At 35.3% G+C, this 27,014-nt stretch overlaps 3 protein-coding genes across 3 annotated transcripts; 1 reads left to right on the top strand and 2 right to left on the bottom strand.

The window, feature by feature from the left end:
- Nucleotides 1–2,654: 2,654 nt before the first annotated feature.
- Nucleotides 2,655–7,223, bottom strand: sat2b (spermidine/spermine N1-acetyltransferase family member 2b). Its single transcript, XM_059351729.1, has 6 exons — nt 7,032–7,223; nt 6,857–6,908; nt 5,229–5,312; nt 4,365–4,466; nt 3,175–3,215; nt 2,655–3,070 (listed from the first exon to the last, which is right to left on the bottom strand). The coding sequence occupies exons 1-6, from the start codon at nt 7,092–7,094 to the stop codon at nt 2,891–2,893; spliced, it is 522 nt and encodes a 173-aa protein (XP_059207712.1). The 5' UTR covers nt 7,095–7,223; the 3' UTR covers nt 2,655–2,890.
- A 1,904-nt stretch (nt 7,224–9,127) lies between these two features.
- Nucleotides 9,128–19,359, bottom strand: taf6 (TAF6 RNA polymerase II, TATA box binding protein (TBP)-associated factor). The gene is made up of 15 exons (XM_059350911.1): nt 19,162–19,359; nt 16,552–16,709; nt 16,337–16,423; nt 16,048–16,201; nt 15,881–15,937; nt 15,665–15,784; nt 15,433–15,554; nt 14,022–14,099; nt 13,806–13,907; nt 13,525–13,707; nt 12,819–12,893; nt 12,616–12,741; nt 12,326–12,499; nt 10,733–10,924; nt 9,128–9,706 (listed from the first exon to the last, which is right to left on the bottom strand). The coding sequence occupies exons 2-15, from the start codon at nt 16,705–16,707 to the stop codon at nt 9,425–9,427; spliced, it is 1,908 nt and encodes a 635-aa protein (XP_059206894.1). The 5' UTR covers nt 16,708–16,709; nt 19,162–19,359; the 3' UTR covers nt 9,128–9,424.
- Nucleotides 17,217–26,384, top strand: mrps31 (mitochondrial ribosomal protein S31). The gene is given in 9 exon segments (XM_059351101.1): nt 17,217–17,223; nt 19,539–19,597; nt 19,599–19,783; nt 21,285–21,782; nt 22,487–22,639; nt 22,783–22,902; nt 23,766–23,839; nt 24,122–24,262; nt 25,917–26,384. Coding segments are annotated over 9 exon segments (1,473 nt in total). The 3' UTR covers nt 26,153–26,384.
- Nucleotides 26,385–27,014: the final 630 nt, after the last annotated feature.

Below are 27,014 nucleotides of genomic sequence, written 5' to 3'. Positions count from 1 at the left end.
CAGTCATAAAACAGTAAATAAAAAGCTAGAAAAATTGACCTTTATTGAATCAGAAATCAGTTTTGATTGATTTTAAAATTTTCTCTGAAAATTACTCCAACCCATCAATCAATGATCAAAGTAGTTGATTCATCTAATAGCTGACAACTAATGGACTAATCGATTAATTGTTGCATCTCTACTATAATCTAGAATGACTCTAGAGAATGCAAAACGTATACGACATGCTTGAATTTAACAAGTCCAGAATGTGGTGGTAACACCGATATACATATAACAGTCTGAAATAACCGAATTCTGATCACAGAACAGAAGCTGCAAATAAGCTGATGACTGTCATGAAAAATAGGAATACATAAAATCAGAAATATTAAATCATAGATAAGATAATTCTCTTTTCACAGCTGTGTTCTATAGAGTTTGTGTTGGAATATTAAGTGTGTTTTGTTTTGTCAAATCTGCCTCAGGATCCCCACCCCTTCCCATTAACCCAACATATCTTGCAGCTGTGCCACATATTCAGAATAATGTCTCAAAAAGCTCTCCAGCCCTCCATCTGTCTGGTTTTAACCCATTGACGCCTAAAACTTCCTGTAAAACCTCTGGGCGATTTTAAAAACAGCCCCTAAAACCTGAAGTTTTTCTGGAAATTCAACAGAAGAGTCAATGCTTCTACTAAATAATAGATTTTTCAGCCTCTGTAGCAGATAGAAATGAAATTCAAAAAGTATTTGAGAGCTTATACAAATACTACAAAACGATGTATCCATTCAAATTCAAAAAAGATTCAAAAAAGATTCAAATCAGATTCCTACTCGAATCCGACTTTTAGGGCTGACTGTTTATTTTACTATTTTTAGCAAGTGTCCAAATTGGATATGGCTCTGTTCAGACTGGGCCACATTATTGACTGATTTGACAGGTTGCCATAGTAACGGCATCAGAGCATCTGATGTCATATAATTGCGACATCTGAGTGTTCGGAGCAGTTCAGACTGTCCAAATGTGATCTGAAACTACCTCCCGAAGGTGGTTTCGATCCGGTTCGCAATTTTTTTTTATTTCATGTGATTTGTGACTGTTCAGACTTCAAAAGAGCCATCCAGTTCCAATCTGGATGGGCTAAACATCGGATTTTGGCTGGCAGTCTGAACCTTATATCTTTCAATATAAATGTCTGTAATAAGAAGTAAATCTGATTCATGAAGGAAAATGTCACTTTAACTTGTAACCAGCTGATGCACTGTGATTACTGGTCCAGTAAATAACAGCAGCACACAGTGTGGTTTTGTTTGGACTAATGTTAACATAGGCTTGATAAGTTTTGTGTATTTTAATCTTTTTTTAGCATGTATTAATCAAATGTAAATTCACCAAAGTTTTGTTTTGGGTGATTTAACGTGTTCCTTTGTATTTTAGTATGTTTTATACACAAATAAATATCACATTTCACTGAGTGAACCACAAAAAATGCCAATGGGAGATGCTTTTCTGACAAATTACAAGAATAGAGCTGTTGAGCAATGTGACTCAGTATTATTCATAAAATAATCAAACCAGTTCATATGTTGAAATGAGAGGAGTTTTGGGTTACAGTTTTTTTTGTACAACTTCTTATTTGACTTATTTAACTAAAGCAGAAAATAGGTTGTTGACAAAGTTGATCATTTTCAGGTGGTTGAACACGCCACCTACTGGAGTGATATGGTGTTACAACTGGAATTCTCAATTAACAATCAGACAATTTCTTGGTAACACTTTACAATAATCATCATTTATAAATGGTAAAAAGATAGTTTATTAATGTAAGTTAATAATTACTTTACCATTAAGAAACAATTAAAAGGTAATTATTAATGTTTATTAACGGTTTATAGTTGCTCTCATAACATTAAACGCTATTTTAAGCATTTGTTAATAATTTCAAAATGACTTATATAGCTTTAAGAAAATGGTTGTAAAGCATCTATAAAGATTAAATATGTAGACTTAATTGTAGTACTTTGTAAATGGTTTATTTGGTTTATTAACCATCTATAAACATAACTTAGATGTTATTGTAAAGTGTTACCAATTTCTTTTACACTGAAAGGTGAGAAAGCATAACTATGGCAGTAATATGAAGAAAGATCAAAGGTCTACTTTAATGAATAATAATTTTAACTGCCGGCTTATTGAAACATAGGTTTATTTTGAAAGGTCACCAAAAATACCCCATTTATCAAAGAAAAAACTGTAAAAACAGGAATTATCGTCGGATTTGGAACTTTCCAACAGTCCTTGAATGGCTCATGGGTTAGGAAAGCTTCCATTAGAAAAAGTTATCAAAATGAAGCTTAAAATCTCTTTATTCTACATGTCTTATTTAAAATATTGCCTAAAATAAACCGTTTGTAATAACTAGATCCAGTTAAAAACATTAAATTCTGCTCTTCACACTATGAAGACATGGTTGATTTTGCTGAGACGAACGGTCACGTGACAAAAATTCACTGAAAATCTGTTTACACAGAGCAGAGAGGAGAGGACAGGACATGTTGTAAAAATGCAAATAGATCAATAAGTATAGCATGTGGAGACCCAATTATTTTGTAAGTGTTGTATATATAAATTCCATTTTATTTCCTATTTTTAAAATATTTTTTTTAGAGAAATTCAACTTGAGTTTTTTTATTTTTCAATGACGCATGACATTATAACAGTGTTATTCTGCACAAAATAAATGTTTGAGTTGTTCCCACTTATAGCCATGATTGTGCTGTAAACGTAAAAAGAGCAAAAAGCATCAGAAGACACAACCAATCACAACTTATTTTGCCACTGAACACGAAAAGAAAACAAACCAGCCACATTTTTTCACAGTAAGACACATATTTTCGTTGGCAAACGTCTAATCTTTTGGAGCTTCGTTTGCTAAATTGTCCAGGTTTTGTCCGTCAAAGCGTATAAAGTGCCAACCTTCGCTGGCGGTGAGGTCCTGAGCTCCTTTAGCAGCGTAGAAGTCCCGACTGGGCGTGTTCCAGTCCAACACAGACAGCTGCAGCCGCACACACTGCTTCTGCTTCCCCACCTGAGAAAACAACACAGTTATGCACCGTTACCTTTTAATCACACAGGATAGACTTTAACTTTTTTCTCAAGAAAAATGCACTTAGTGGGAAAAGTGATTCTTACAGCAGCGACTTTGCTCAGTAAACCCTTGCCAATGCCCTTTCCTGTAAAGTAAAACCAATAAAAATGATATTTTACTTGAGGACAAAACATTTACAAAAAGTATAGTAAGAAGTTTAAATTTTATGCAACTAAGCCTTAACCCTCTGAACCCCGAGCTGTTTCAGGGTGTTTTATGTTCACATTTTACTCCCTGTGGCCTTCAGCACAATTCAAATTCCTTTGATAAATTAATTTTGAATTAAATATGATTTGGAAATACAACACTTTTCCAAGTGCAGACTTCATGTTTTTAACAGGATCTAGTTATTCCAAACGTTGTTTTTTTTTTTTTGGCAACGTTTTAAATGAGACATGTGGAATAAAGTGATTTTGAGAGAAATATCACAATTTTAAGCTTCGTTTTGGTTACATTTTTAAATGGAAACTTTCATAACCTATGATCAGTGGTGGAATGTAACTAAGTACATTTACTCAAGTACTGTACTTAAGTACAATTTTGAGATATTTGTACTTTACTTGAGTATTTCCATTTTATGTTACTTTATACTTCTACTTCACTACATTTTGAGGCAAATATTGTACTTTTTACTCCACTACATTTATCTGACAGCTTTAGTTACTTTTCAGGTCGAGATTTAACATGAAACATAATTAATATGAAATGTTTGCTAACATGTTAACATGTTTTAAATTGAACATCATAAGAGTATATTAAGTAGTTAAAATGAGCCCTACCTTGGGAAAATTAAAGCGGTCCGTACATAAATGCATCAAAAATAATAATCCAACAATATATTTTTAGAATATATAAAACAATCCAAGTGGGTCCATTCTGCATAAAAAGTACTTTTACTTTTGATACTTTAAGTACATTTTGATGCTGATACTTCTGTACTTTTACTTCAGTAAGTTTTGAATGCAGGACTTTTACTTGTAGTGGAGTAATTTCACAGTGTTGTCTCAGTACTTTTACTTAAGTAAGGGATCTGAATACTTTTTCCACCACTGCCTATGATTGTCAGAAAGTTCACATTTCAACAACAATGCCTGTTTTTACAGTTTCTTTCTGCAACAAATTGCATAGTTTTGTTACACGGTGGGGTGCAGAGGGTGAACTGAGGCTTTGTTGAAAACGGTTCCACACATATTTATATATATATATATATATATATATATATGTATATACATACCTCTGAAGTCTGGCATCACGTACAGATCCTCCAAATATACTGCCCGCCCCTTCCATGTGCTGTAAGTGTAGAAGTAAAGGGCATATCCAATGACTGTGAATCCTACACAGACACGACGAAGCAAACAATCAAAAAGAGTACCACAACATTTAAATGACTACAAATATAAGACAATATGTCCTCTTATGACTCGCATTAAAGATGGTGAACTGTCAATAACTGTCACGGCCCTTTTATTTTATTACTTACCCTCAACTTTACCTCTGAAAAGGAACAAACACACAACAGCTGACAATTGTTGGCTACTAGAGGAAATATAAATCCAATCTAACATAATTGGGACATTTTTGAAAACATAAATAAAACAGATTGTGATAAGGTGCTAATCTTTTGTGACATATATATACATACACTACCGGTCAAAAGTTTTAGAACACCCCAAAGTTTCCAGTTTTTTATTGAAATTCAAGCAGTTCAATTCAATTTAATTTCAATTCATTCAATTTAACCAAAACTGAAAAATAATGTACATTTCAGAATTATACAAGTAGGCCTTTTTCAGGGAACAAGAAATGGGTTAACAACTTAACTCTATGGAGTCTTCGGCTATTTTGTCCATTTTTTAATTATTTTCATGTCTTTGTAAGTCATTTTTTGGTCATTTTGTGTCTTTTGGTGTCTTTTTTTGGTCATTTTGTCTCTTTTTTTAGTCCTTTAGTCCAACATAAAATGTGATTTTGAGTTGGTGTGTTCTAAAACTTTTGACCAGTAGTATATATATATATATATATATATATATATATATATATATATATATATACATAGTTCAAAGTGACTTTTACTAGCTGCTGATAAACACTTTACCTTCTTTAGATTTATGCTCCTTGGGCACTTCTGCAACGAGGCATTCAAAGAAGGGATTCTGGCCAAAACCGTCCCGCTCCAGTTCTAAAGCAAAACAGTATTATATGACACTACATTACATTTTAAGCAATGTCAGTATTCATCAGCACTCAAGTGACAAGAAAAATCAAAAACACCAACACTTAAGACCTAACTCGGCTATCGTTTAAAATCAGACCATTCTCTTGAATCTGCATACAAACAACACGACTTTAGACCTTTTAAATTATGTGCAACGCATACCACAAAATCCAACATGGCACACCAATTTGTCCCCCATGTTTACACTTGTAAATTATGTGGTTCAAACCTCCCTTAACATCCATTCATCATGCTTTTATGTAACGTTACTTCCAGTAGCTATGTTGTGCTCCTAACTTCTTCAATTCCAACATTTACATGCATTTATTTACCTTTTAAACTATATTTTATGATGCCCAACCATGAACTTTTTTTGCCCTAACCTTAGAGAAGTAGTTTTGTTTTTACAACATTGAAGCGCACAATGTCCTGCAACCAATAGGGTCGCTATTTTAAAAAAATAAAATAAAAAAATTATTTTTGAATTTATTTCGACCCTGTGTCCACCATTTTTGTGGCTTCACACCAAAAAGTGTAATGCCCAATAATATCAAGGACACAGTAACGTGGAAAGAGACGCTCCAGGCATAGGGCAGGGTCTCTGCAGATATACCAAGGTTATAATAGTTTTGGATTTTTCATTAGTTTTAGTTTTAATTTTGTTGTGAATTTTTGTTTTCAAATTCAGTTAGTTTTAGTTAGTTTTTAGAGTGAGTTTTCTAGTTTTAGTTTAGTTTTTATTTTTTGAAAATGCTTAGTTTTAGTTTAGTTTTTATTAGTTTTAGTGTTAGTTTTAGTTTTTTTTTGTAATGGGCTATATGTTGGGTGCCAGATTCAAAGAGGTCATAATAAATGTTTCCTTTATTTCCTTTGGTTTATCCATCTCAGCCCCAATAAGGTTATTAACTCTTACAGTTCTGGGTGTTTTGAATTTTGGTTCTAGTGTAAACATCCCAGTCTCAGTAAACATATTTACCATGTGTTGCATGTTCAAATAGAAACACTGAATTATGAATGAAAAAAGTTGACAAAAACGAAAACTAAGGACATTTTCACTATAATTTTAGTTAGTTTTAGTTAGTTTTGTAACCACAAAATACAGTTTCAGTTAGCTATTGTTTTTTTTTAAAAACTCTTGCTTTTATTTTTATTTCAGTTAACGAAAATGTTTTTTCAATTCTAGTTTTCGTTATTTCGTTAGTTTTCGTTAACTATAATAACCTTGAGATATACCAGCCCATACATTGTTTTTAAGGAAAATCCTGCATATTATACATTAACATGCAACACTGCTGCACTCACTTCTGCTCCTGCTTATTAAACAGACTGGAATCTATTTACAGTTACTGATTCATGGACTTTATTTGTTATCTAACTGTCTGGTTGCAAAGTCCTGCACACTGCACATTTCAGACATTGGCATTGACATGCCACAGCATGAAAAACACGTCTGAACTGGATTTTTATTTCACAACCATTTTACCTTGCTTTATTATTTGTTGAATTACCTTCATGAGATATCTTCACTTGGTCTGGCATTTTCTCAAAAACCGCCAACTCCTGAGAAAAAGAGTTCACAAATAGAATAATAATCTTATCCCATTTCTGTCTACAACATACATGCAGGTGCATGCAGCATTGTGAACACTAGTTTTTAGTTTATCTTCGTTTAAACAGCCTCACCATTATCATCCTCGATATTTCTTTGCAGTCTTCTTTCGTTGCAGTCCGAACTTTGAAATTCATGTTTGTTTAATCAAAACGTAATCCTAACGGAGTGTCTTCTTCCTCGGAGAGAAGTGCAATGATTACAAAAACTTCCGCCGCGTTGCGAACGTTGAATCCACAGGAAATTATTCCGGTGACGCGGCTGTGTTTTCAAAATAAAAGAGATCGTGGAAATTGCAAATTTACTAGATTAAAGTGGCAAATCTATAAGAAAAAGTCGCAGATTTTAAAGCAATGGAAATAAAGCAACTTTTTTCTCACAGATTCACCACTTTAATTCTCATAAATCTACGCATTTTTTTCTTGTGGATTTGCCCCTTTAATCTCGTAAACTTTTTTCTCAATATTATTTTCATATGTTTTTTTTTTATTTGTTTTTTTTTTACACATTCTGGCTGTATGTAATACCCTCCAATATTATCTAGGGTTGAAATTTGGAATTTGCAAGTATTTTAATGAGTGTCCTATTAAGGGTTAAAGTGGTGAATCTGGGAGAAAAACGTTTTTTTCCCCACTTTTTTCGCACAGATTTGCTACTTTAAATCTCTAAAATCTTTTATTTCTTGTAGATTTGCCTCTTTAACCCAGTAAATTTGCAACTTTTTTCTCAAAATATTACCTGAAGTTACCAAATATAGTTCTTTGCCTGATAAAGGGTTAAAAAAAACAAATTTCGAGTTTGGGGCCAAAGGGTTAATTATGGCCCACCAACAAATGATGAGCGCAGTTTGACGCCTGTACTGCAATGCTCCATGAGAGTTAACTTAAGCCTATAAAGGCTTTAAGGTGCAAACAGAGTAATAGTATTTATGCACTTCAACACAAGTAAAATTAAAATATATTTTCCACATTGCAGCATTGCTAAAGTAAGTTATGAGTTTTTCCACATAGGTTTAAAGTAGCTTGTGATTAGTAATAATGACACCAAGCCTGCTGCAGTGAATAATAGATTTACCACCGTTACCTGTGGTCATGAGCTTTCGGTAGCGACAGAAAGAATGAGAGATAGGGCGAGGAGCTGAGTTATCTGGAGAGTAAAGCTTCTTCTTCCTGTTTGCTTCCGCAAATCATTCTTTCCAGCTGCCATAAGACTGTACAACACCAACACAACCTGAACATTTTTGTATAAATCTGCACTCTGCACATTTCTCCACTTAAATTTGCACTAAGTTGTATATAGTATATTATTACTATTATTATTATTGTATATTTGTATATTGCTAAATGTCTTTTCTTAGATTGTTTATTTTTTATCTTTATCTTAATTGTGTGAAACTTTGCCGCTGTAACAAAGAAACTTCCCCACTGTGGGATTAATAAAGTCAGATCTGAATCTGAATCTGAATCTGAAGGCTGGCAGTTGAGGTGGTTTGGGTATTTGGTCAGGGTGCACGTTCAACTGGGAGAGACCCAGAACATTTTGGCGGTGTTATATACCTTGTCTGGCGTGGGAATGCCTCCGTGTCCCCTAAGAAGAGCTGGAAAACTGTTTGATAGAGGGATGTCTGGAACGCCTGGCTTCGTGTCTGCTGCCACCACATCCCGGCCCCGGATAGGCAGAGGAAAATTGATGGAAGTATATTTTTGGTGTTCTGATATTTGGTGTTGATAACACTTGTGAATTCTACAGAATACTAACTTTCTTATTAAAGTTTAATATAAATAATTCTGTATATCTCCTCTAAATGTCCCTTTTTATTTTATTTATTTATTTAGTATTATTATTATTTGTTTGGTTTTATATGTATGTATGTATGTATATATGTATATTTTTATTTTTCGTTTTTTACTATTGTTTATTTGGCCCCCCTCCTGTTTTTCTTTGAGGGGGAGAGAGTTGTATTTTCTCATTATCATTACTATTTATTGTTTTTTGCTTATTTTATGTGAATGTAACTCTCTGGTTCGGGGGGCGGGGGGTTGTTCTAAAAGGGGGGAAAATGGGTGAATTGTACCTTTTCTGATTGAATATGTATTATGTCCTGACAACCCAATAAAGATATATATGGAAATAAAAAGTTTAATATAAATAAAAAAAACTGATCCAGATGAAGAATTTCATACAAAATCTGATTTATTTTAGAGTAAAAAAAACGAACATGAAATCAATTAGAATATAAGCTGAAACATTACAGATCTCACAGCTGGACCTCAGTTCTCATTGGGCATTAACATATTTACAACGTCTAGTCACATTTGCTCTTTATCAGTCAAGAGTTCAAATATTCCCCTTCATACCTCCAGCTCCAGAGTTGACCCCTTTAAGTTCAGCCCAAACAAACCTCTTTGTGTGTTCAGCTGCACCAACACCGTAAAAATCTCCGCTACCTCTACGAGTCTCAGTGTGGTTACTGCGTGCTCGCTCCCGGAGACTCGGAGCGGTCGAGCTTCATTGCTGTTTCTATCGGGGTTGTGGAAATTGAGGTTGGAAGCACGGAGCTCTTCGTCTCCAGAGAGGAGGAGGCAGACGAGGGCAGAGATACAACTATGTACTTCTGCAGAGGTCGTGACCCCGTCAGTCCGCCGCCGCTGCCGGACTCCAGCTTCACCAAAGGCTGCAAGGTGGAAGTGGCGCTGGGAACAGTGCTTGTGACTGGTGAGGCTGACTGGGAAGAGCTGAGGGTGATCACCTAAAGGAGAGATAATAAGACCGATCTAAATTCATACGCAGGCATGTGATGATGTAAAACTTTTATGCCACGAAGATCCTAAGCAAAATGATTTGTGATATTCTACCAATAACCATCAAAATATGCTTCATGCTTTATGCTTACCTTACATTTTGCTAAGAAAAACATATTTATTGCATGACAGAACACATCTTTCTTTAGTGAAAAACAATCAAACTTAATTAAATTATAAGGTCCCCCTAAATAAAGGATAAATTATTAAAACTTTCAAAGCTCTGGTGTCAAATGGTAGAACTATTTACTCAATTACAAATTATATATATATATATATATATATATATATATATATATATATATATATATATATATAAATAAAATACAAATACTATAATTATCTTATAACAAAAGTATAGTCCAACTAGATCTGCTACATGTTAATATGTCACACTGAGTCTTGCATTTTATTCTATAATATTAATGTAGATAAATATTAAGTACCATCACTTAATCCCATTAGTCCAGTGTACACTGTTCACATACTATTAATTACACCAATTTGACTTTACCAAGTAATTTTGTCTCCAGATACTCTTGTATACTTTTTTATTTATTTATTATTTTCTTATTTTAGTTTATGTACCTCTTGTGATTCTATTTTTATACTTTATATTTCTTTCTGTTTTACTTGCTGCAATAAACAAATTTCCCTGTAAGGAATTCATAAATTTGATCTTGTCTTAATATAGACACAAAGTGCCTTCCCTTCTAGCTTTTGTTTTTCTCTTTTGTTTTTGTTGTTGTTTTTTATTTTTTATTATTATTATAATTTTTTTTTTCATCTTTCCCTCTATGTGTGTGGGTGGGGGGTTGATGTAACGGTATGTTCAGTGGCTGTACATCATTATTTGTTTTGTGTCTGAATGATAATAAAATAAAAATTTGATCAAAAAAAAAAAAGAAGGTGCCTTGTGGCGCTGCAGAGCAACACGGTGATGGCGTAAAAAACTCAATCAAAATTTAAAGCACCTGCTGAGTTGACGCGGCTCCTGCACTGGTTGCCATCACAATGTACTTTGTTGCCGGGGGAGATGGCTGCGATGGCGTCCCCGGTCGAGGCGACATCAGGGTGAGAGAGCTCGGGACCTTGATGATGCTGGGAGTGCGCGGCCCTGCCGACCCGCTCATCCCGCTTTGTGAGACAGTGAGGGTCGGACGAGGCTGCAAGAAAACAATTCATCGTTCATAATTAAGCCTTTGGAGTTTCTGGCTTTTTTTTTGTTGTTGTCATTTTTTGAATCCTTTTCATTCTGCCTGTATTTACCACTTTAAAGAAATGTTTACCATGGCATGTTGATATCTCTTTTTTTCCAGCACAACCTCACCTACAGTACAGGCCAAAAGTTTGGACACACCTTCTCATTCAATGTTTTTCCTTTATTTTCATGACTATTGACATTGTAAATTCATCAAAACTATTAATGAACACATGTGGAATTATGTACTTAACAAAAAAGTGTGAAATAACTGAAAACATGTCTTATATTCTAGTAAGCAAAGGGTGGTTACTTTGATGAATCTAAAATACAAGACATGTTTTCAGTTATTTCACACTTTTTTTGTTAAGTACATAATTCCATATGTGTTCATTCATAGTTTTGATGCCTTCAGTGAGAATCTACAATGTAAATAGTCATGAAAATAAAGAAAAACGCATTGAATGAGATGGGTGTGTCCAAACTTTTGGCCTGTACTGTATATGACCTGATAATTATTGTTTCACTTTGATGTACTGGAGCAACATTTTGAACACAAAAAACACACCAAAAAAAGCATAAAATCAGATATTGAAAATAATGGGGTTTTTTTTAACCTTCAATTATGCTCAATGAAGAATTTTTAATGTTGCAAATGTGAACACAGGTTGAAAAAAATAACATGCACAAGTTAAAATGAGAAGAACATCTAGCTCTATATTTTTATACAAAATATGTTTCACCATATCTCGGATTTTACTTGGCCTATCATAATCTAAGAGAAACTGGCATGGAGTTTCAAGCCTGTACTTTAGAGGGAAGCTGACACACTGGATAGTTTTTATGTTATGATGTCGGCGCTTTGCGTGCCTCCAGATGGCTAAACAGCTTACATGTAACAAGCTTACAAAATAATAAACAAATAATAGCCTGGTTCATTACATACTGTCTATGCACTTTGTGTTTTTTATGCACACTGTTCATTGCACCTTATTTGTTTCATAGCACTGACATTTTTATACTGTATATTCATATTTATTCTGCACTGGAATTCGATTCTACTCCTTCTTTAGACACTTTATATTTTATTGTATTTTTATATTTTATTGCTTGAAGTATGCCTAGGTTGTTCTTTTTACTTAATTGTGTTGTTATTGTCTCTGTGTGTAATGCTGCTGCTACACTGTAATTTCCCAGCTTGGGATAAATAAAGTCTGTCTGTCTGTCTGTCTATGTTATTCGGCAATGCATCACAGTAGTTATGGAGTCAGTGATGTCTAGATGATTTGTAATATAGCAATCTTTTTTTCCTGAATTTATTTATACTTAACTTAACACATTATACATCCATACATATTAAATATACCTGTGTGATTGTTAATGTGGTTCTGTTGACTTGTTGAGCTTGCAGTGCTGCTTGAGTCCTGGCCTTCATTACATGGGAGCATAGCATGGGTCCGAGGTAACCGTAGTCCGTCCGATACTGCTCCACGTTATCGGGCTGAGGTCGGATTTTGGCAATAACACTTGCACAGTGTTTCTTTGAAAGCAAAAAACATTTTGGTTATATAAAAACATTAAGTATTAGTCTAATACAAAGAAACACATAGTGATGAATGTCAAATTTGTCTACTTTTAAATGCACAAATGTATTACCAGTAAGAGGCTTTGAACGTGGTCAGCTCCTATCTTATCAATATTGGAGACCACTGGTCCTTCCATCACTGCTTTGATGCGAACGCCCTCTACAGTAAGCCGTGGAAGGATCAACGTCTTTATAACCTGCAGGGGACAAAATCAGGAGGTTGGTTCTGATTGAGTATAAATTAAAAGGAAAACACTCTCAGTCATACACTCACATCAGGTCCCAGCTCAGCAAGTCCAGCGATGCAGCCGTAACGTGTCGTCCACTGGGTTTTTTCATCGAGCCAACTCTGAGGAAACAAGGTCAGTCTGGTTTAGTGCATGAGTTGTTTTAAACTGTGGTGGAAAAGTTACATCTAAGGAAGGCAACATTTATTTAAAACTAGTGATGACCCCAAACATAGTGGATCTGCATGGGGTTACATTTGTGCCTTTATTATGCATACGAACAGAAACCATACACATTGCAATTAAAGAAAAGTTTGCTTGCAGGTAAAATAAAGAAAATGTGATTAAAATGTATTAAAGTGATTAAAAAACTTTTTGGTGCAAATCCACAACCTTAGATTTAAAAGCGAAACAAAAAAAAAAAAAACTCTTTTGGATTCACATTAACACATTTTTAAATCACAAATGATGTATTACTTGCAAGTTAAGTTCTTTATTTTAATTCTCAAATCTATCTTTTGAGTGCAATGTGGAAACTTTTTTGCACTGAAATCGATTCTGTTTAATTGCATATTAAAAACACAAAAGTAATCACATAAAAACTATTAATTGTTTTTTCATTTTTTGCCCAGTTTATTTGGTTTTCATCAAAAAATATCCTTACACACACCCAGAACGTGGATATATCTGACTGTAAAAACTTTTCTGCATCTCATATTTTTTGGGATCAAAGTAAAAGACACAGAAACTCACCTTAGTAAAAGTCTTGGTAATACGGGACTGGATGTTGTTGGTCGTAGTACTGAAGGTTTTACAACTCTGGGCCATGAGGCGAGCAGCGAAGTCTCGTAAAGCCCAGTGGTTGTCAACATCTGGCCGCAAACACAGCTGCTTACTCACAATACAAGTCACCACAGCTGGGATGAGCTCATGTAGCTGCAAACACAGATAGAAAAATGAATCCATTAGAATAAAAAATGTAAAAAATGTGATTATACTCTTCATAACATTTTTATTTCGTTTTGTGCACTCACGTATTTCTCCAAATACAGCGTGGGGTTGTCCATTAGAGCTTTGACCATTCGCATTAGATAAATCAGAAGAGCCAAGTTGTTTTGCACCACATTCACACGAACCTTTGAGGACAGATTGAAGTCAGTACTTTCAGCAGAGATCAGCTTGTATATATTTTTATATATACGGAGTAAATGTTTAAACACATTAGCAGATACTGAAAAAAAAAAGCTTACTCCTTCAGAAATAAAGGTGCTGAATCTTGGCAGCATCTGATACAGTCCAGGATCTGTAGCAATACTCTGTAGAGCTTCCTGAATGAGACAAAAAATAAACATTTATCAAACAAAAGTAACATGACGAACAAGTTTAAAACTACTTTTGATCATTTGTGCAGAATGCTGTGATTGCACAGTGCACATACAATTCCCTACAAGAGACCTTTTTTGTGTGGATTGTGCACCGATTTTTCACCACAGGTAAGCAGAGAGCTATTTTCTCAAACAAAAAAACTTTATCAAATAATATTTAACTTAGTTATACATTATTTTACATTACACAAATCATGAATTACATTGTCAGCCAATTATATAAATGACAACTCAGAAAATAAAGAGTAAATAAAATAAATAGCTAAATAAACATCATTACCGTGCAGTTTCCAACTATTTCTTTAAAAAAATGAACACCATTTCTAAAACCCGGTAGGCAACATTCTCTGCATTATATAAGAAAAGTTTGGTAACACTTTCTATGAAGACTACATCTATAGTGCATTATGCGCGCATTCATAGTGAATTATAATGCTCATTATAATCAATCATAATGCATTATGACTGCACTCATAAACACATATAAAGCTTCATGATGCACTATATCAACAGTTATAAATATAGCTTATAATGACTTATAAATCCAAGTGTCTTATGAGTGCTCTTGACTGGTTATAAACTACAGGCTGACTGATGAGGCTTATAATACATTACAACTACTCATACCCCTCTATACACACACCTCAACAATCAATTGCTATAAGGACTCATAGGATGCCATAAGTATAAATAATGACTTATGATGCAGCATAGCTTCTTTTAAATGCATGAAAATGTGTTACACTTTACTTAACGCCAACAATGAAACATCATGATTAGCTATACTGCATTATAGATGCGTCTATATGAACCTCACTTTACTTAAAGCATACATTGATCATTTATTTATACTTATGGCATCCTATGAGTCCTTATAACAATTGATTGTTGAGGTGTGTGTATAGAGGGGTATGAGTAGTTGTAATGTATTATAAGCCTCATCAGTCAGCCTGTAGTTTATAACCAGTCAAGAGCACTCATAAGACACTTGGATTTATAAGTCATTATAAGCTATGTTTATAACTGTTGATATAGTGCATCATTAAGCTTTATATGTGTTTATGAATGCAGTCATAATGCATTATGATTGATTATAATGAGCATTATAATTCACTATGAATGCGCTCATAATGCACTATAGATGTAGTCTTCATAGAAAGTATATATATACAGACACCGATATGCCTCTGATAGGCCAATACCAGCCAATTGTATCAGTCAACCAATATGTCTGTTAGGCTCCGAAACAAAGACAAGACAGACGAGCAGGACTTACAGCTCTTTTAGCTTCACATGAGCCCACACACGCTTCTGTGATTTCCTTGTAGTAGAGCTGCTGTTCAACAGACAGCTCATGAGTGCTGCGCGGCTTTAACCGTATAAGACCCTTTTCCTTTCCTGAAAGAGACAGACGTAAACATGGGATGAAGGATTAGAGAATAAGGAAGCAGGGTAAGAGGACCGAAGCAGCAAAGAACGAGAACTTTATTACAACACAAGATACTGACCTTTGCCATCAGCAGTCGATGCTCCCTGACCCTTGCCTTGAATCGTACCTTCCTCCTCCTGACCAGGTTTAACCACTTTAAGGGGTTCTGTAGATTCTACCTTTTGTTGCTCTTTTGGTGCTGAAACGCAGTAAATGGAAACAAATTTTTAGGTTTATCCTCCAGACACATATATTTTTTGTCTTTTTAGCGAAATATATTTTAAAGAGAGCTCACCTGGTGGTGGATTTTCTGGAATAGCAGGCTGCATCCCCTCAATGCTTAACCAGTGGGCTGTTGATTAAGAAACAAGCATGATGTAGAAGTTTACAGTCAAAACAAGACAACACAAAACATTACAATAAGCTGGAATTGAATGCAGTGAATACTGATTCTTTGGGTACCTTTGAGAGATACATCTAGTGGAACTCTGGGGAGTGGTGTGTTAATAATGTCACTGAGGTCGACTTCCTTTTCCTCGTAGAAATAAAGCTCTCTTCCACCGCCACTTGCAAAGCGAAAAGGGATAAACTCTTGGGACTGGAACCCATACAGCGGCTATAACGAAAAGAATTGACTTAGAATTGACTCAGAACCTGAACAAAAAACCAATTGCTTTCTTTCAAATAACATTAATCAAGTGCTACAATCACAAAATGAAGTGTTAATTAAAGTATGCACGTTCTCTCTTACCTCCACGTTTTTTAATTTGAGAGCATTATCTATGTCACTGGTGGTTAATTTACGTCTCTTCCCATGATGCATGAATTTCAGAGCATCCTATGTTTAAGGGAGAAAGGAAAAAGAACAAACAGACTTCATATGTAAGGCCCATATATATCAGATATGAAGACATTCAAGAATGTGACTTCAGAGCAGGCCCACAAATAAGAACACATGTGATTTACCTGTGCAATTTCTTTTATTCTGTAGCTGACTTCTTCACTTAACGCTACGCAGCTTTCCTCCTGTAACTGCCCCACTCCAACAGACTCTGCCATGGCCTTCATGGACTCTGTGGGCAGAGAGACCGAACATTGCTTCTGCCGACGTTCCTCCGCCATGCCTATCAAAGGACACAGATCTGTAAATATCACCCCTTATATGTACACTACACACACACACAAAAAAAAAAAATTAAAATACAAAACAGATGCATTCCACAGAAAACAGCAGTTTTGTACAGCAGCACTTTTCTTTCTGAGCATAACATTTTCAATTCTATAAAACTTGGTATGGTTTACTGCCAACACACACATACACACACACACACACACACACACACACACACACACACACACACACACACACACACACACACACACACACACACACACACACACACACACACACACACACACACACACACACACACACACACACACAATGGGACTGAAGCCACACAGTATCTTGACATATAATTGTTAGACTTCATAAAGTTATGTGAGGTCCGGGCACATTTATACCGTCTTAAATGTACTTCTACAGACTCAGGTCTGATAGAAGTACATGTGGTCATTGTCATTAGTCCCCTGCTTTATTGCAGTTCATCATTTAGATACTACAGGTTAACATGGCTGGTATAGGAGACAATATGCATACAGCAGCTCTGTGTTTCAGTGTAGCTTTGTGCAATGTGTCAAAAAGAAAACAAAATCTAGGACATCTCAGCTAGGTTTTGCCAGAGAGGAAATAGCAATACACAATGTGCAAAAAAGGTCTATGTCTAATGACTAGAGGGAAAAATTATAATAAAAACAATAATTGATAGGACTTATTAAGATTCCCTTATTAGTCCCACAACAGGGAAATTCAACGCTTTTATAATACACCGCTTTTCATAATACTCAAACACGCTTTACATGGAATGCAAAAACAAATAAGAATACAGAAAACAAAATTCAGAGTTTATGAAAGTTCAGATTTGAACAGGCAGTGGGGGTCAGGTGTTGTACTTTCGAGTTGATTTGAATTAATGAGTGCAGTGAGTCCGAGTTGCGGATGTTTGGGGGGAGGGAGGCAAACCAACCAATGTTATATAAGGAAACTGCATGGTAACATGTAAGCAACAGGGAAAAACCCGCACATAAAGTCAAAGCTATGCATGGATGACTTCAGGACAATAATGTGTATGTCTTACAGCAGGGATTCCCAAAGTGTGGTGCGTGGACCCCTGGATGTGCACCAGCTGCTGCTAGGGGGTGCGCGAGATGAAAAATGTAATGGCGGTCTGATAATTACACAATTACATTTTTTTCCCCACACAATTAAGAAGTGTAAATAAACATTTCCTTTGTAAAATGTAAAATCAAAAACTGCAATATTAATTAATTAATAAATGCAGGCTAATCAATTTTGTGTCATTTTTTGTTAATTTTTTCATCTTTTTAGTTCATTTTTTAATACATGTTTTTGGTTGTTTGGTCATTTTTACATATATTTTTGGTCATTTTTTGTCTATTTTGATCATTTTGTGTCATTTTTGCATCTATTTTTGGTTGTTTTGTGTCTTTTTCGGTCATTTTTACATGTATTTTTGGTCATTATTTGTCTATTTTGATCATTTTGTGTCATTTTTGCATCTATTTTTGGTTGTTTTGTGTCTTTTTCGGTCATTTTTACATATATTTTTGGTCATTTTTTTGTCTATTTTGATCATTTTGTGTCATTTTTGCATCTATTTTTGGTTGTTTTGTGTCTTTTTCGGTCATTTTTACATGTATTTTTGGTCAATTTCAAAATGCACTTCATCTTGTGATGGTGATTATTTTATTATATGTGTGTTCTGGTCATCTGAGCATGATTAAACATGCCACCTTTAATATGGCGATATAAAAAAAGCTTATTGCATTTTGGTTTTTTTTTGAAGGTGTGGGGGATTGGGGGTGCGTTAACCTGGTTGAGACATAGAAGGGGGTGCACGGCTAAAAAGGTTTGGGAACTGCTGTCTTACAGCGATCGAGTCCCGAATGTAATCAAAAAAGCATCACATTTCATGTAATGTATTTGTGACGTCGCTGTTTGTCATCCTCATGCAACTTTTCTAAGCAGCCCGGCAGTGTGTCAAAATGTGCAAATCTAACACGTCCGTTTAGGCGGACGGAAGATATTCCAGATGCCTATAAGAGGCTACTTACAAGTTTCAAATCCTGGTTACCTGCCCTCTTATTTAAGGTTGCATCTTGTTTACAATGCAGCATGAAAAAGTTTAAGGGATGCATACTTTCTAAAAGGTTTCCATGTGTTTTAAACCGTAAACAAACTGAGCTCTATGGAAAGCGGGTTAGTTAATGCTAACTCCTCAGAGATAATAACAACCAACTAGCCATTTATAACACTCAAGCCACATACAAAGTATATTCATGCGAATGTACCAACAGCATGTAAAAAATACGTTAACTTTGAGCCACTTAATGAATGCACAGTTCTTTAAAACGAACTTACAGTGAGCTAATATTGATGTCTGTTAGCTTGCATGCTAGTAACTTAGCTTCCGTTGACATTTTTTTTTACGTTACCTGTGAGAAGTTGTCCTCTCCTTTCTCAATTTAAATTGGAAGTTACACGAATAGACGCAGTCAATGTTGAGATTTGCAACAATAGTTGTTTCGCAAAGCTAATTCTTCTCTATTAATATCCATCTCTCGATGTCAAATATCGGACTATAATTCACGGATTGCAGCTGGGCGCTCCGCTCGTGAATTAGCGCTTATGTTCCGTCGCCATTTTGATTCACGTTCCGGTTGAGACATCGCGAGATTACATTTGAGGACCAAAAAGATTGAATTGAAGAATTGAAAAGTAACTTATTTTATATTCTTATTTTCTAAAAAAAAAAAAAAATGCGTTGCAAGCCAATACCACAATAACATAATTTTACACGGAATAAAAAAAGCATTATTTTTTATTATATCGTCCCAATACCATCCCGGAACCAAAGTTATACTCACGCTTTACGAGGGGACCTTTATGTTGCTACACTGAAGACAAATGTCAGGAGCGTGGAAGGGCATTGCAAGAAACAAACATGTATAGGTTTTTATTTCGGACAGTTAACGCAGCTCGAAGTTCTTCCCTCACCGTATATGAGTCGTGTGTGTTGCCAGCTAAATGTGACAAAGCTGCTGCGCTGGTTTTCAGGTGAGTTTGCCAGGGGGATGCACGACAAATGACCGTTAACCCTATAAAGCCTGAACCGTGAAATAATTGCAAGAAAATTCTAAATTTTCAAAACTGGAGTGTTTGTTGAACCGGCTAACATTTTTTAAAATTCAATATCAATTTTCATATATGAATTTAATTTGGATCATATTTGATACATCAGGTCTTTTTGTGCAATTTGTTGCTCACAATTTTTTTTTTGAACTCACATAATCACATAAAACCTAATATTTTTAACCAAATAAAACTTTGACTTTCCTTTTAAAATTTTCCTCAAACATACAAAATATTTTTTTCCATATAAAACAACATCATACATCTGCTGATATGAAGTTTTCACGCAGCAATGACAGATCCACCAGTGGAACCAGCAAATCATTTTTGTTACATCTGGTATTTTTGTTGCTCAGTTTTTTTTAATCATCAATTCATGTATTCATCAGGTTTTTCAGGAAAAAAAATATCACATTGATGATGTAGAGGTCTCAAAAACGTATGTATCAAATATGATACACTTGGCTTTATAGGGTTAAACGTCACTTTACCGGGAGGTTTAGGGCTGTAAGAAGTTGTACAATGGCATTAATGTACTTTAAAGAAGGTTTTGTAGACGTGACTTCCTATAAAAGTTGTAGAATGGGCAGCTAATGTTATAGCTGTTCGGGGGGTGGGATGTTTTGATTGACATTTCTTTGAGCGGTTCAGGTGCATTACTGGCCTATTCTTTATTTTCTCAGTTATCGTTTATAGCATTGGCTGACAATGTAATTCAGTGTTAGTATAATTTAATGTTTGAAGTTTTATGTTGGAAAAAGTAGTTCTCTTTGTACCTTTCGTAGAGCCATAGGGGTGATAAGTCAGTCCACAATCCACATAAAAGGGTCTATTTTCATTACAGCTCAACAAATTGCTATATAAGTTATATATGAATTTTCCCCTCTAAAGTCAGTATTGGCATCTCTCTCAACGATCCAATGTCGGTCGGCCTCTAAAACAATGTAACACCAACTCAATAGGAACATTTTCCAGTCCACGTTGTCAAAGATCTAAATGAAGACTTGTTCATTAGGGTTTGGCTCAAAGAGAACAGACATCAGAAGTTCCCATGGTGAACTTGTAGTCTAATTTGTTACATGTACTTTTTAGTGTGTTTTTGTGTAAATTGTAGTTGTTTCAGTCATTTGAATCCATTTCAGGAAGCAAAATCTATACTTAACTTAGCTCTGGTCAGTGTCAATTAGTAGTATAGTTCTGCAGGCAAGGATTGAAGATTTGACTGCATACTTTACTTAGGGAATCTTTTTTCTGTTATATTTTGGTTATACGTAAAATAAAAGCATAAATGTGGCAAGATAAATAACGTCCATCCATCCATTATTCATAACCACTTATCTAAACTTTTGCCGCTTGGTTGTAGCCAATCCCAGACTATCCTATTCACACAACTTTGATGATAAACTGTTTTTCTCTCTTAATGTAGGGTTTCAAATAGAGGTGGTATTAAAGCCCTCAGCACAAGTTCGGTGAGGCTGTGTGAAAAGAAAAATGATGTTGCCGCCTCTCATCAAGATGACAAAACACACGCCGATAAAGAGGCTGACCCAACAGAAACTCCAACTTTGGAAACACAAAAAGCTCAAGACGACAGTAAAGTGAAGATGGAGATGGAAGATGGAGAAGTGAAGATGGCTAAACAAAGCGAGCAGGAGCCAGTGGTGTTAAAGACAGACGGTGGAAGTACCTCGCAGCAGCAGGCAGATGATGAGACCAAAAAAGTTGGGAAGAGTGGGAAAGAAGGTCTCCTCCAACTTCTTGGAACCATGAGCGTTAGAGTAACTACTAAGAAGAAGCCCTATCGACCTCCTCTCTGGCCAAGTTTGAATCCTCCATCCCACAAAAATCCAAAACCTATGGAGAGCACCAAAAGTATGTTTGAGAAAGCAACAGAGGAGACTTCATCATCACAGACGAGAAAGAGGTGAGGTTTTTCATCAGATTGCACTGTAATGTTAACCCTCTGAACAAGCTTTTTTAAGGCGTTTCTTGCCCTTTTTACATTTTAGTCACTGTGCCCTTGTATTTCACTGCAATATATATAAAATTCAGGTGCATCTTAATAAATTAGAATATCATGGAAAAGTCAATTTCCAGTAGTTCAAATCAAATAGCCCCAACCAAGTATTGAGTGCATATAGATGGACATACTTTTTCAGTGCCCAACATTTCCGTATTAAACATACTTTTTTAAATTGGTCTTTTGTAACACAGTACAGGCCAAAAGTTTGGACACACCCATCTCATTCAATGCGTTTTTCTTTATTTTCATGACTATTTACATTGTAGATTCTCACTGAAGGCATCAAAACTATGAATGAACACATATGGAATTATGTACTTAACAAAAAAAGTGGGAAATAACTGAAAACATGTCTTGTATTTTAGATTCCTCAAAGTAACCACCCTTTGCTTACTAGAATATAAGACATGTTTTCAGTTATTTCACACTTTTTTGTTAAGTACATAATTCCACATGTGTTCATTAATAGTTTTGATGAATTTACAATGTAAATAGTCATGAAAATAAAGGAAACGCATTGAATGAGAAGGTGTGTCCAAACTTTTGGCCTGTACTGTATATATAATGTATTTTTTATTGTGTGCGTGTTTTTTATTTATTTTTAGCGATACATTGGATCCTGAACTGGTTGAAGCTGCGTCTGCTGCTGCGTCCACTCTGCCTGACAGCAGCCAGGCTGAGTCTGAGCTGCTCAGGAAGCTGCAGCAGCAGGAGACCATCAGTGAGGCTCAAAAGAAAGGAGACATGAGCTACCTCCAGTAAGTTTTCAGTATTTGGGTGTTAATGGGATGAATGTTCAAATAAGATTGTGATTTTGTTTTCTACTTTTCCTTTTGGAATAACGGAAAATAAAAGGCTTCATTCACATGTTCTAAACGTTAATCCAACAATTTTCTCTCAGTGAAATGATCTCTAAAATGAAAATTGGAAGACGGACAGACTACAGACGGGGCGCTTCGCAGACGTTTGACCTCCGGTTTGATCGTGATGAGCAAGAATTAAATCGTGGAGAAGGCCCCAAGTAAGATCTTTCATCATGTTTTCAACAGAGACTTTATATAGAGATGGACGACATGTGTGGACCAAACTAAAAATGTCACATCAAATTTTTCCCAAAGATGGTTTCTGTCATTTTAACTAGTTCGTACCATGCTGATGTATGTTCCAAGGTTATAATAGTTTGGGAATTTTCATTAGTTTTAGTTTTAATTTCGTTGTGAATTTTTGTTTTCAAAATTCAGTTAGTTTTAGTTAGTTTTTAGAGTGAGTTTTCTAGTTTTAGTTTAGTTTTTATTTTTTGAAAATGCTTAGTTTTAGTTTAGTTTTTATTAGTTTTAGTTTTTTTGTAATGGGCTATGTGTTGGGTGCCAGATTCAAAGAGGTCATAATAAAGTTTGCCTTTATTTCCTTTGGTTTATCATCTCAGCCCCAATAAGGTTATTAATTCTTACAGTTCCGGGTGTTTTGAATTTTGTTTCGAGTGTAGACATCCCAGTCTCAGTAAACATATTTACCATGTTTTGCATGTTCAAACAGAAACACTGAATTATGAATGAAAAAACGAAAACTAAGGACATTTTCACTATGATTTTAGTTAGTTTTAGTTAGTTTTGTAACCACACAATACAGTTTCAGTTAGTTATCGTTTTTTAAAAAACTCTAGTTTTTATTTTTATTTCAGTTAACGAAAATCTTTTTTCAATTCTAGTTTTTGTTATTTCGTTAGTTTTCGTTAACTATAATAACCTTGGTATGTTCTAAGTGTATTTTTCTGATACGTTTGGTTTTAATTATTTGATGCTATAAAAAGGAGGTGTGTTGTAATAATTGACAGCTGGGTGGGACCTCAGTATAAAATTTGTGGTATTTTTTTCGGTCTATTAGGGCGAGATTGTTTTCAAGGAAAAGACTAAACATCTTCTCCCCCACTGCTGATGAAGATGCAGTTGAAACAGTTGGTAATAAGAAATTTTGATTTTTCTCTATCAAACTTACTTTTTTTATTGACTATGTTGTCTTACAGCAGGTGATTTATGGTTTAGATCACTTTTAGAAATATTTGCAGGGTATACGACCAAATTTATTATATTATAATATAATTAAATGTAATAATTTATGTTGCTCAGCAATAGAGCTCTGTCTTATCTTTATCCTATCCTAGTCAGTCTATATTTCTGTGTCACATTGCTAAAGCTCCTGGTTCTCGCTCCCTGCCCATAATGCTGCTGTCATATTTCCAGCTCGGCCGACTCTATGGGACATAGACTTTGCTAATGAGTTGTCTCTGCTAACCGGTCTAAAACCCCGCAACGGGTTGGAAGAAATGCTCCAGTGGACCAAAGATGGAAAAATGTGGCAGTACCCAATAAACAATGAAGCTGGTGAGTAATAAATGCTGTCAGAGATGGGAATAAAACATAGACTGTGTAAAATACAGATGTAGTCTCAGTGGCATCACACACAGGTTTCCAAAGAGCTGAAATGAAGCTTAAAGTGTGTAGCAGCCATTAATTATGTCAAACCTTAAGCCTTTATATTAGTCAGGCGGCTTAGCCAAATAAAGGGGTCACGTCGGACAAAAGCACCAAATTTTTTCCACATACTCTCCATCACTATAGGTTTCAATTTTTGGTAGGAGCCACTTCATCAAGATTGTGGATCGGAGATGGCATCCATATAAAGTCTATGAGAAATGCTATATCTTCTAAGCCACTTAGAAGGTCAATCTTGGTGTCAAAATCTACATTTTCTGGGTCAAGAAATCATTTAAAGCTATTTAGAATATCACTATCACGATTATTTGATCAAATAGATATGTTCATTTTCACCCAGACTGGTAGGTCTGCAAGTGCTGCAGCAGGGAATCCTGAGCTGAAAATGTTTGGAGTCTATATTCATGGGAGAGTGCAGATAAGCTGCCATGTACACTGCTAAAAAAATCAAGGGAACGTTTTCATCTCATGTCACATCTTGATTAACAAATTATTTACAGTGAGTCATCTAGTGATATTCTCAGTAGCTTTAAATGATTTTTTGACCCATAAAATGTAGATTTTGACACTCAGATTGACCTTCTAAGTGGCTTGGAAGATATATTGGTTCTCATAGACTTTATATGGCTGCCATCTCCGATCCACAATCTTGATGAAGTGGCTCCTACCAAAAATTGAAACCTATAGTGATGGAGAGCATGTGGAAAAAATGTGGTGCTTTTGTCCGGCGTGTCCCCTTTCTTCTTAAATCTAGTCCTAAGCCGCCTGACTATATAAATGAAGACAGTTGACTTATATAAAAATTCAGCCCGAAGGAGGAAATTAGCTACAGAGACCAAAACAGTTTTTTTGTACCAGGCTGTAACCATGTTTATTTTTGCTGTAAAGTTGGGCATTTAACATGAGTGTCAGTAAGGATTGATTCCCTTTTGGAGCCAGCCTCAAGTGGCCAGTCGAGGAATTGTAGTTTTTGGCACAATAAAAAAAAAAAAAAAACACAAATACAAGCTAAAAGTGTTTTGTTAAAGCTTAGATCTTATTGTTTTTCTTTTCAGCAAAATACAGAAAAACAAAAGTTGTACTCAAAAGTAAGGATGCACGATATTGGATTGTTCTGCTGATATCCTATATGAAGAAATGTTACAAGTCATTTGGCCAATTAATGGGTTAACGGATATTTTTTTCCCCCCACACCCAATTGCAGAGAACATCAAGTCTCTTTTAACATACAGTACTTTTGTGCATACTCTTCTCATGTTTGCCCGCCAGCAATTGCAGGCATAAAGTATAAAGCTTAAAATGATGTAATATTTATTCTCTGTGCTGGAGAAATGGCGTCGAAGTCGGGCGTTTAATCGAGGATGCAGCTGCCTGTTATTTTCTCCGCGTGTTGGCCCTATTTTAGTTTTTCCCTAATCAAATGTTAGTAAACGCATATTTTAAAAATGCATTTATTTGAAATACTGCCCATCTCTGATGCTGTGTTCTAGGTACATGTACAGAAAATAAATGAATATAAAAACCTCTTCCTGCTCTCTGTTAGGCCTCGAGGAGGAAGCCAGTGTCCCGTTCCATGAGCATATCTTCTTAGAGAAACACTTGGAGGAGGGTTTCCCCAGCAAGGGACCAGTGCGGCACTTCATGGAGCTCGTGTTGGCTGGTCTGTCCAAAAACCCCTACCTGACAGTCCAGCAGAAGCAGGAGCACATTTCATGGTTCAGAGACTACTTCCACGAGAAACAGGAAGTCCTCAAGGAGGCTGACGTTTCCCTCAACTGAGCTCAAGACAATTACAAAGGCTTTAAACATAACATACTCGTACAATTTTGCAGCTATGATCATCTGGATTTTTTAAGTTTTACAGAGATGTGTTGGAGTGGACTGACATCAAGTCTGTGTCCTCGTGTCAGACGTACAGTGTTTACTGTTTCTTGATGTTGATCACACTATAAAACCACTGAAATGTTGCTTAAAACTGCTTGTACAAACAATATAAAGCAGAAAAAGTGCACTCATGGCTTTTTGCTTATTTAATTTTAGTTAGCCACAAGTAACCCACATCTACTGTGACTTTGATCATCTGTTTATTTGCATAATCCAATTATAATGCAGGCAATTAACTGACTGTAAACTTAGAGTTCCAGTGTCGAGGATAAAAAATGTTTCCCAGATATCTGCTTATCCAATGGTTTTTGTGACACACTGTTGGGAAAAGTGATGTACAAATATGGCTGTGTTGAATTATACTGGGTAACATTATTAAACTATTGATTAAAAAAAGGTTTAGTTTTGTATACGGATCTGTTTGCAGATAACGTTGCATTAAAAAAAACAACAGTGGACTGTTAAGTTAATTGTTGAAGACCTTCACATTCAAAGAAAACAGATTTATAAAAAAATGTTTTTGTATTATTTTGTCAGAGGGTCACACAAACACCTGTGATCATGATTAATGGTGTTTTCCCTGGCAGGTTGTAAAACAAGTATAATTTATGTGCAGCATCTGAGACCTCAGATCAGGTTTACAGTGGGAGCGTAATAAGACCTTGAACCTTGTGCCCTTTGCAGAGGAAGTGCTTTTAATGTTTTAAAAAAAACATGTTAACAATGTAGCACACAGATTCCATCTCAGCTAAAAACA

The sequence above is a fragment of the Centropristis striata genome, chromosome 15 (genome assembly GCF_030273125.1).
Source record: "Centropristis striata isolate RG_2023a ecotype Rhode Island chromosome 15, C.striata_1.0, whole genome shotgun sequence".
Taxonomy (NCBI): Eukaryota; Metazoa; Chordata; class Actinopteri; order Perciformes; family Serranidae; genus Centropristis; species Centropristis striata.
This window is presented reverse-complemented; position numbering and strand designations above follow the sequence as displayed.

Bases quoted from the DNA above. Each gene is read 5' to 3' on its own strand.
- taf6 (XM_059350911.1), bottom strand. From the start codon at position 16,707: ATGGCGGAGGAACGTCGGCAGAAGCAATGTTCGGTCTCTCTGCCCACA. The intron at 14,100-15,432 runs GTAAGTCCTGCT...TGTCTCATTCAG, and splicing joins CATGTGAAGCTAAAAGAGCT to GAAGCTCTACAGAGTATTGC. The intron at 13,908-14,021 runs GTAAGCTTTTTT...CTGTCCTCAAAG, and splicing joins GCACCTTTATTTCTGAAGGA to GTTCGTGTGAATGTGGTGCA.
- sat2b (XM_059351729.1), bottom strand. From the start codon at position 7,094: ATGAATTTCAAAGTTCGGACTGCAACGAAAGAAGACTGCAAAGAAATA. The intron at 5,313-6,856 runs GTAATTCAACAA...GTTTTGCTTTAG, and splicing joins AGTGAAGATATCTCATGAAG to AACTGGAGCGGGACGGTTTT. The intron at 3,216-4,364 runs GTATGTATATAC...TTTACTTTACAG, and splicing joins CGTGATGCCAGACTTCAGAG to GAAAGGGCATTGGCAAGGGT.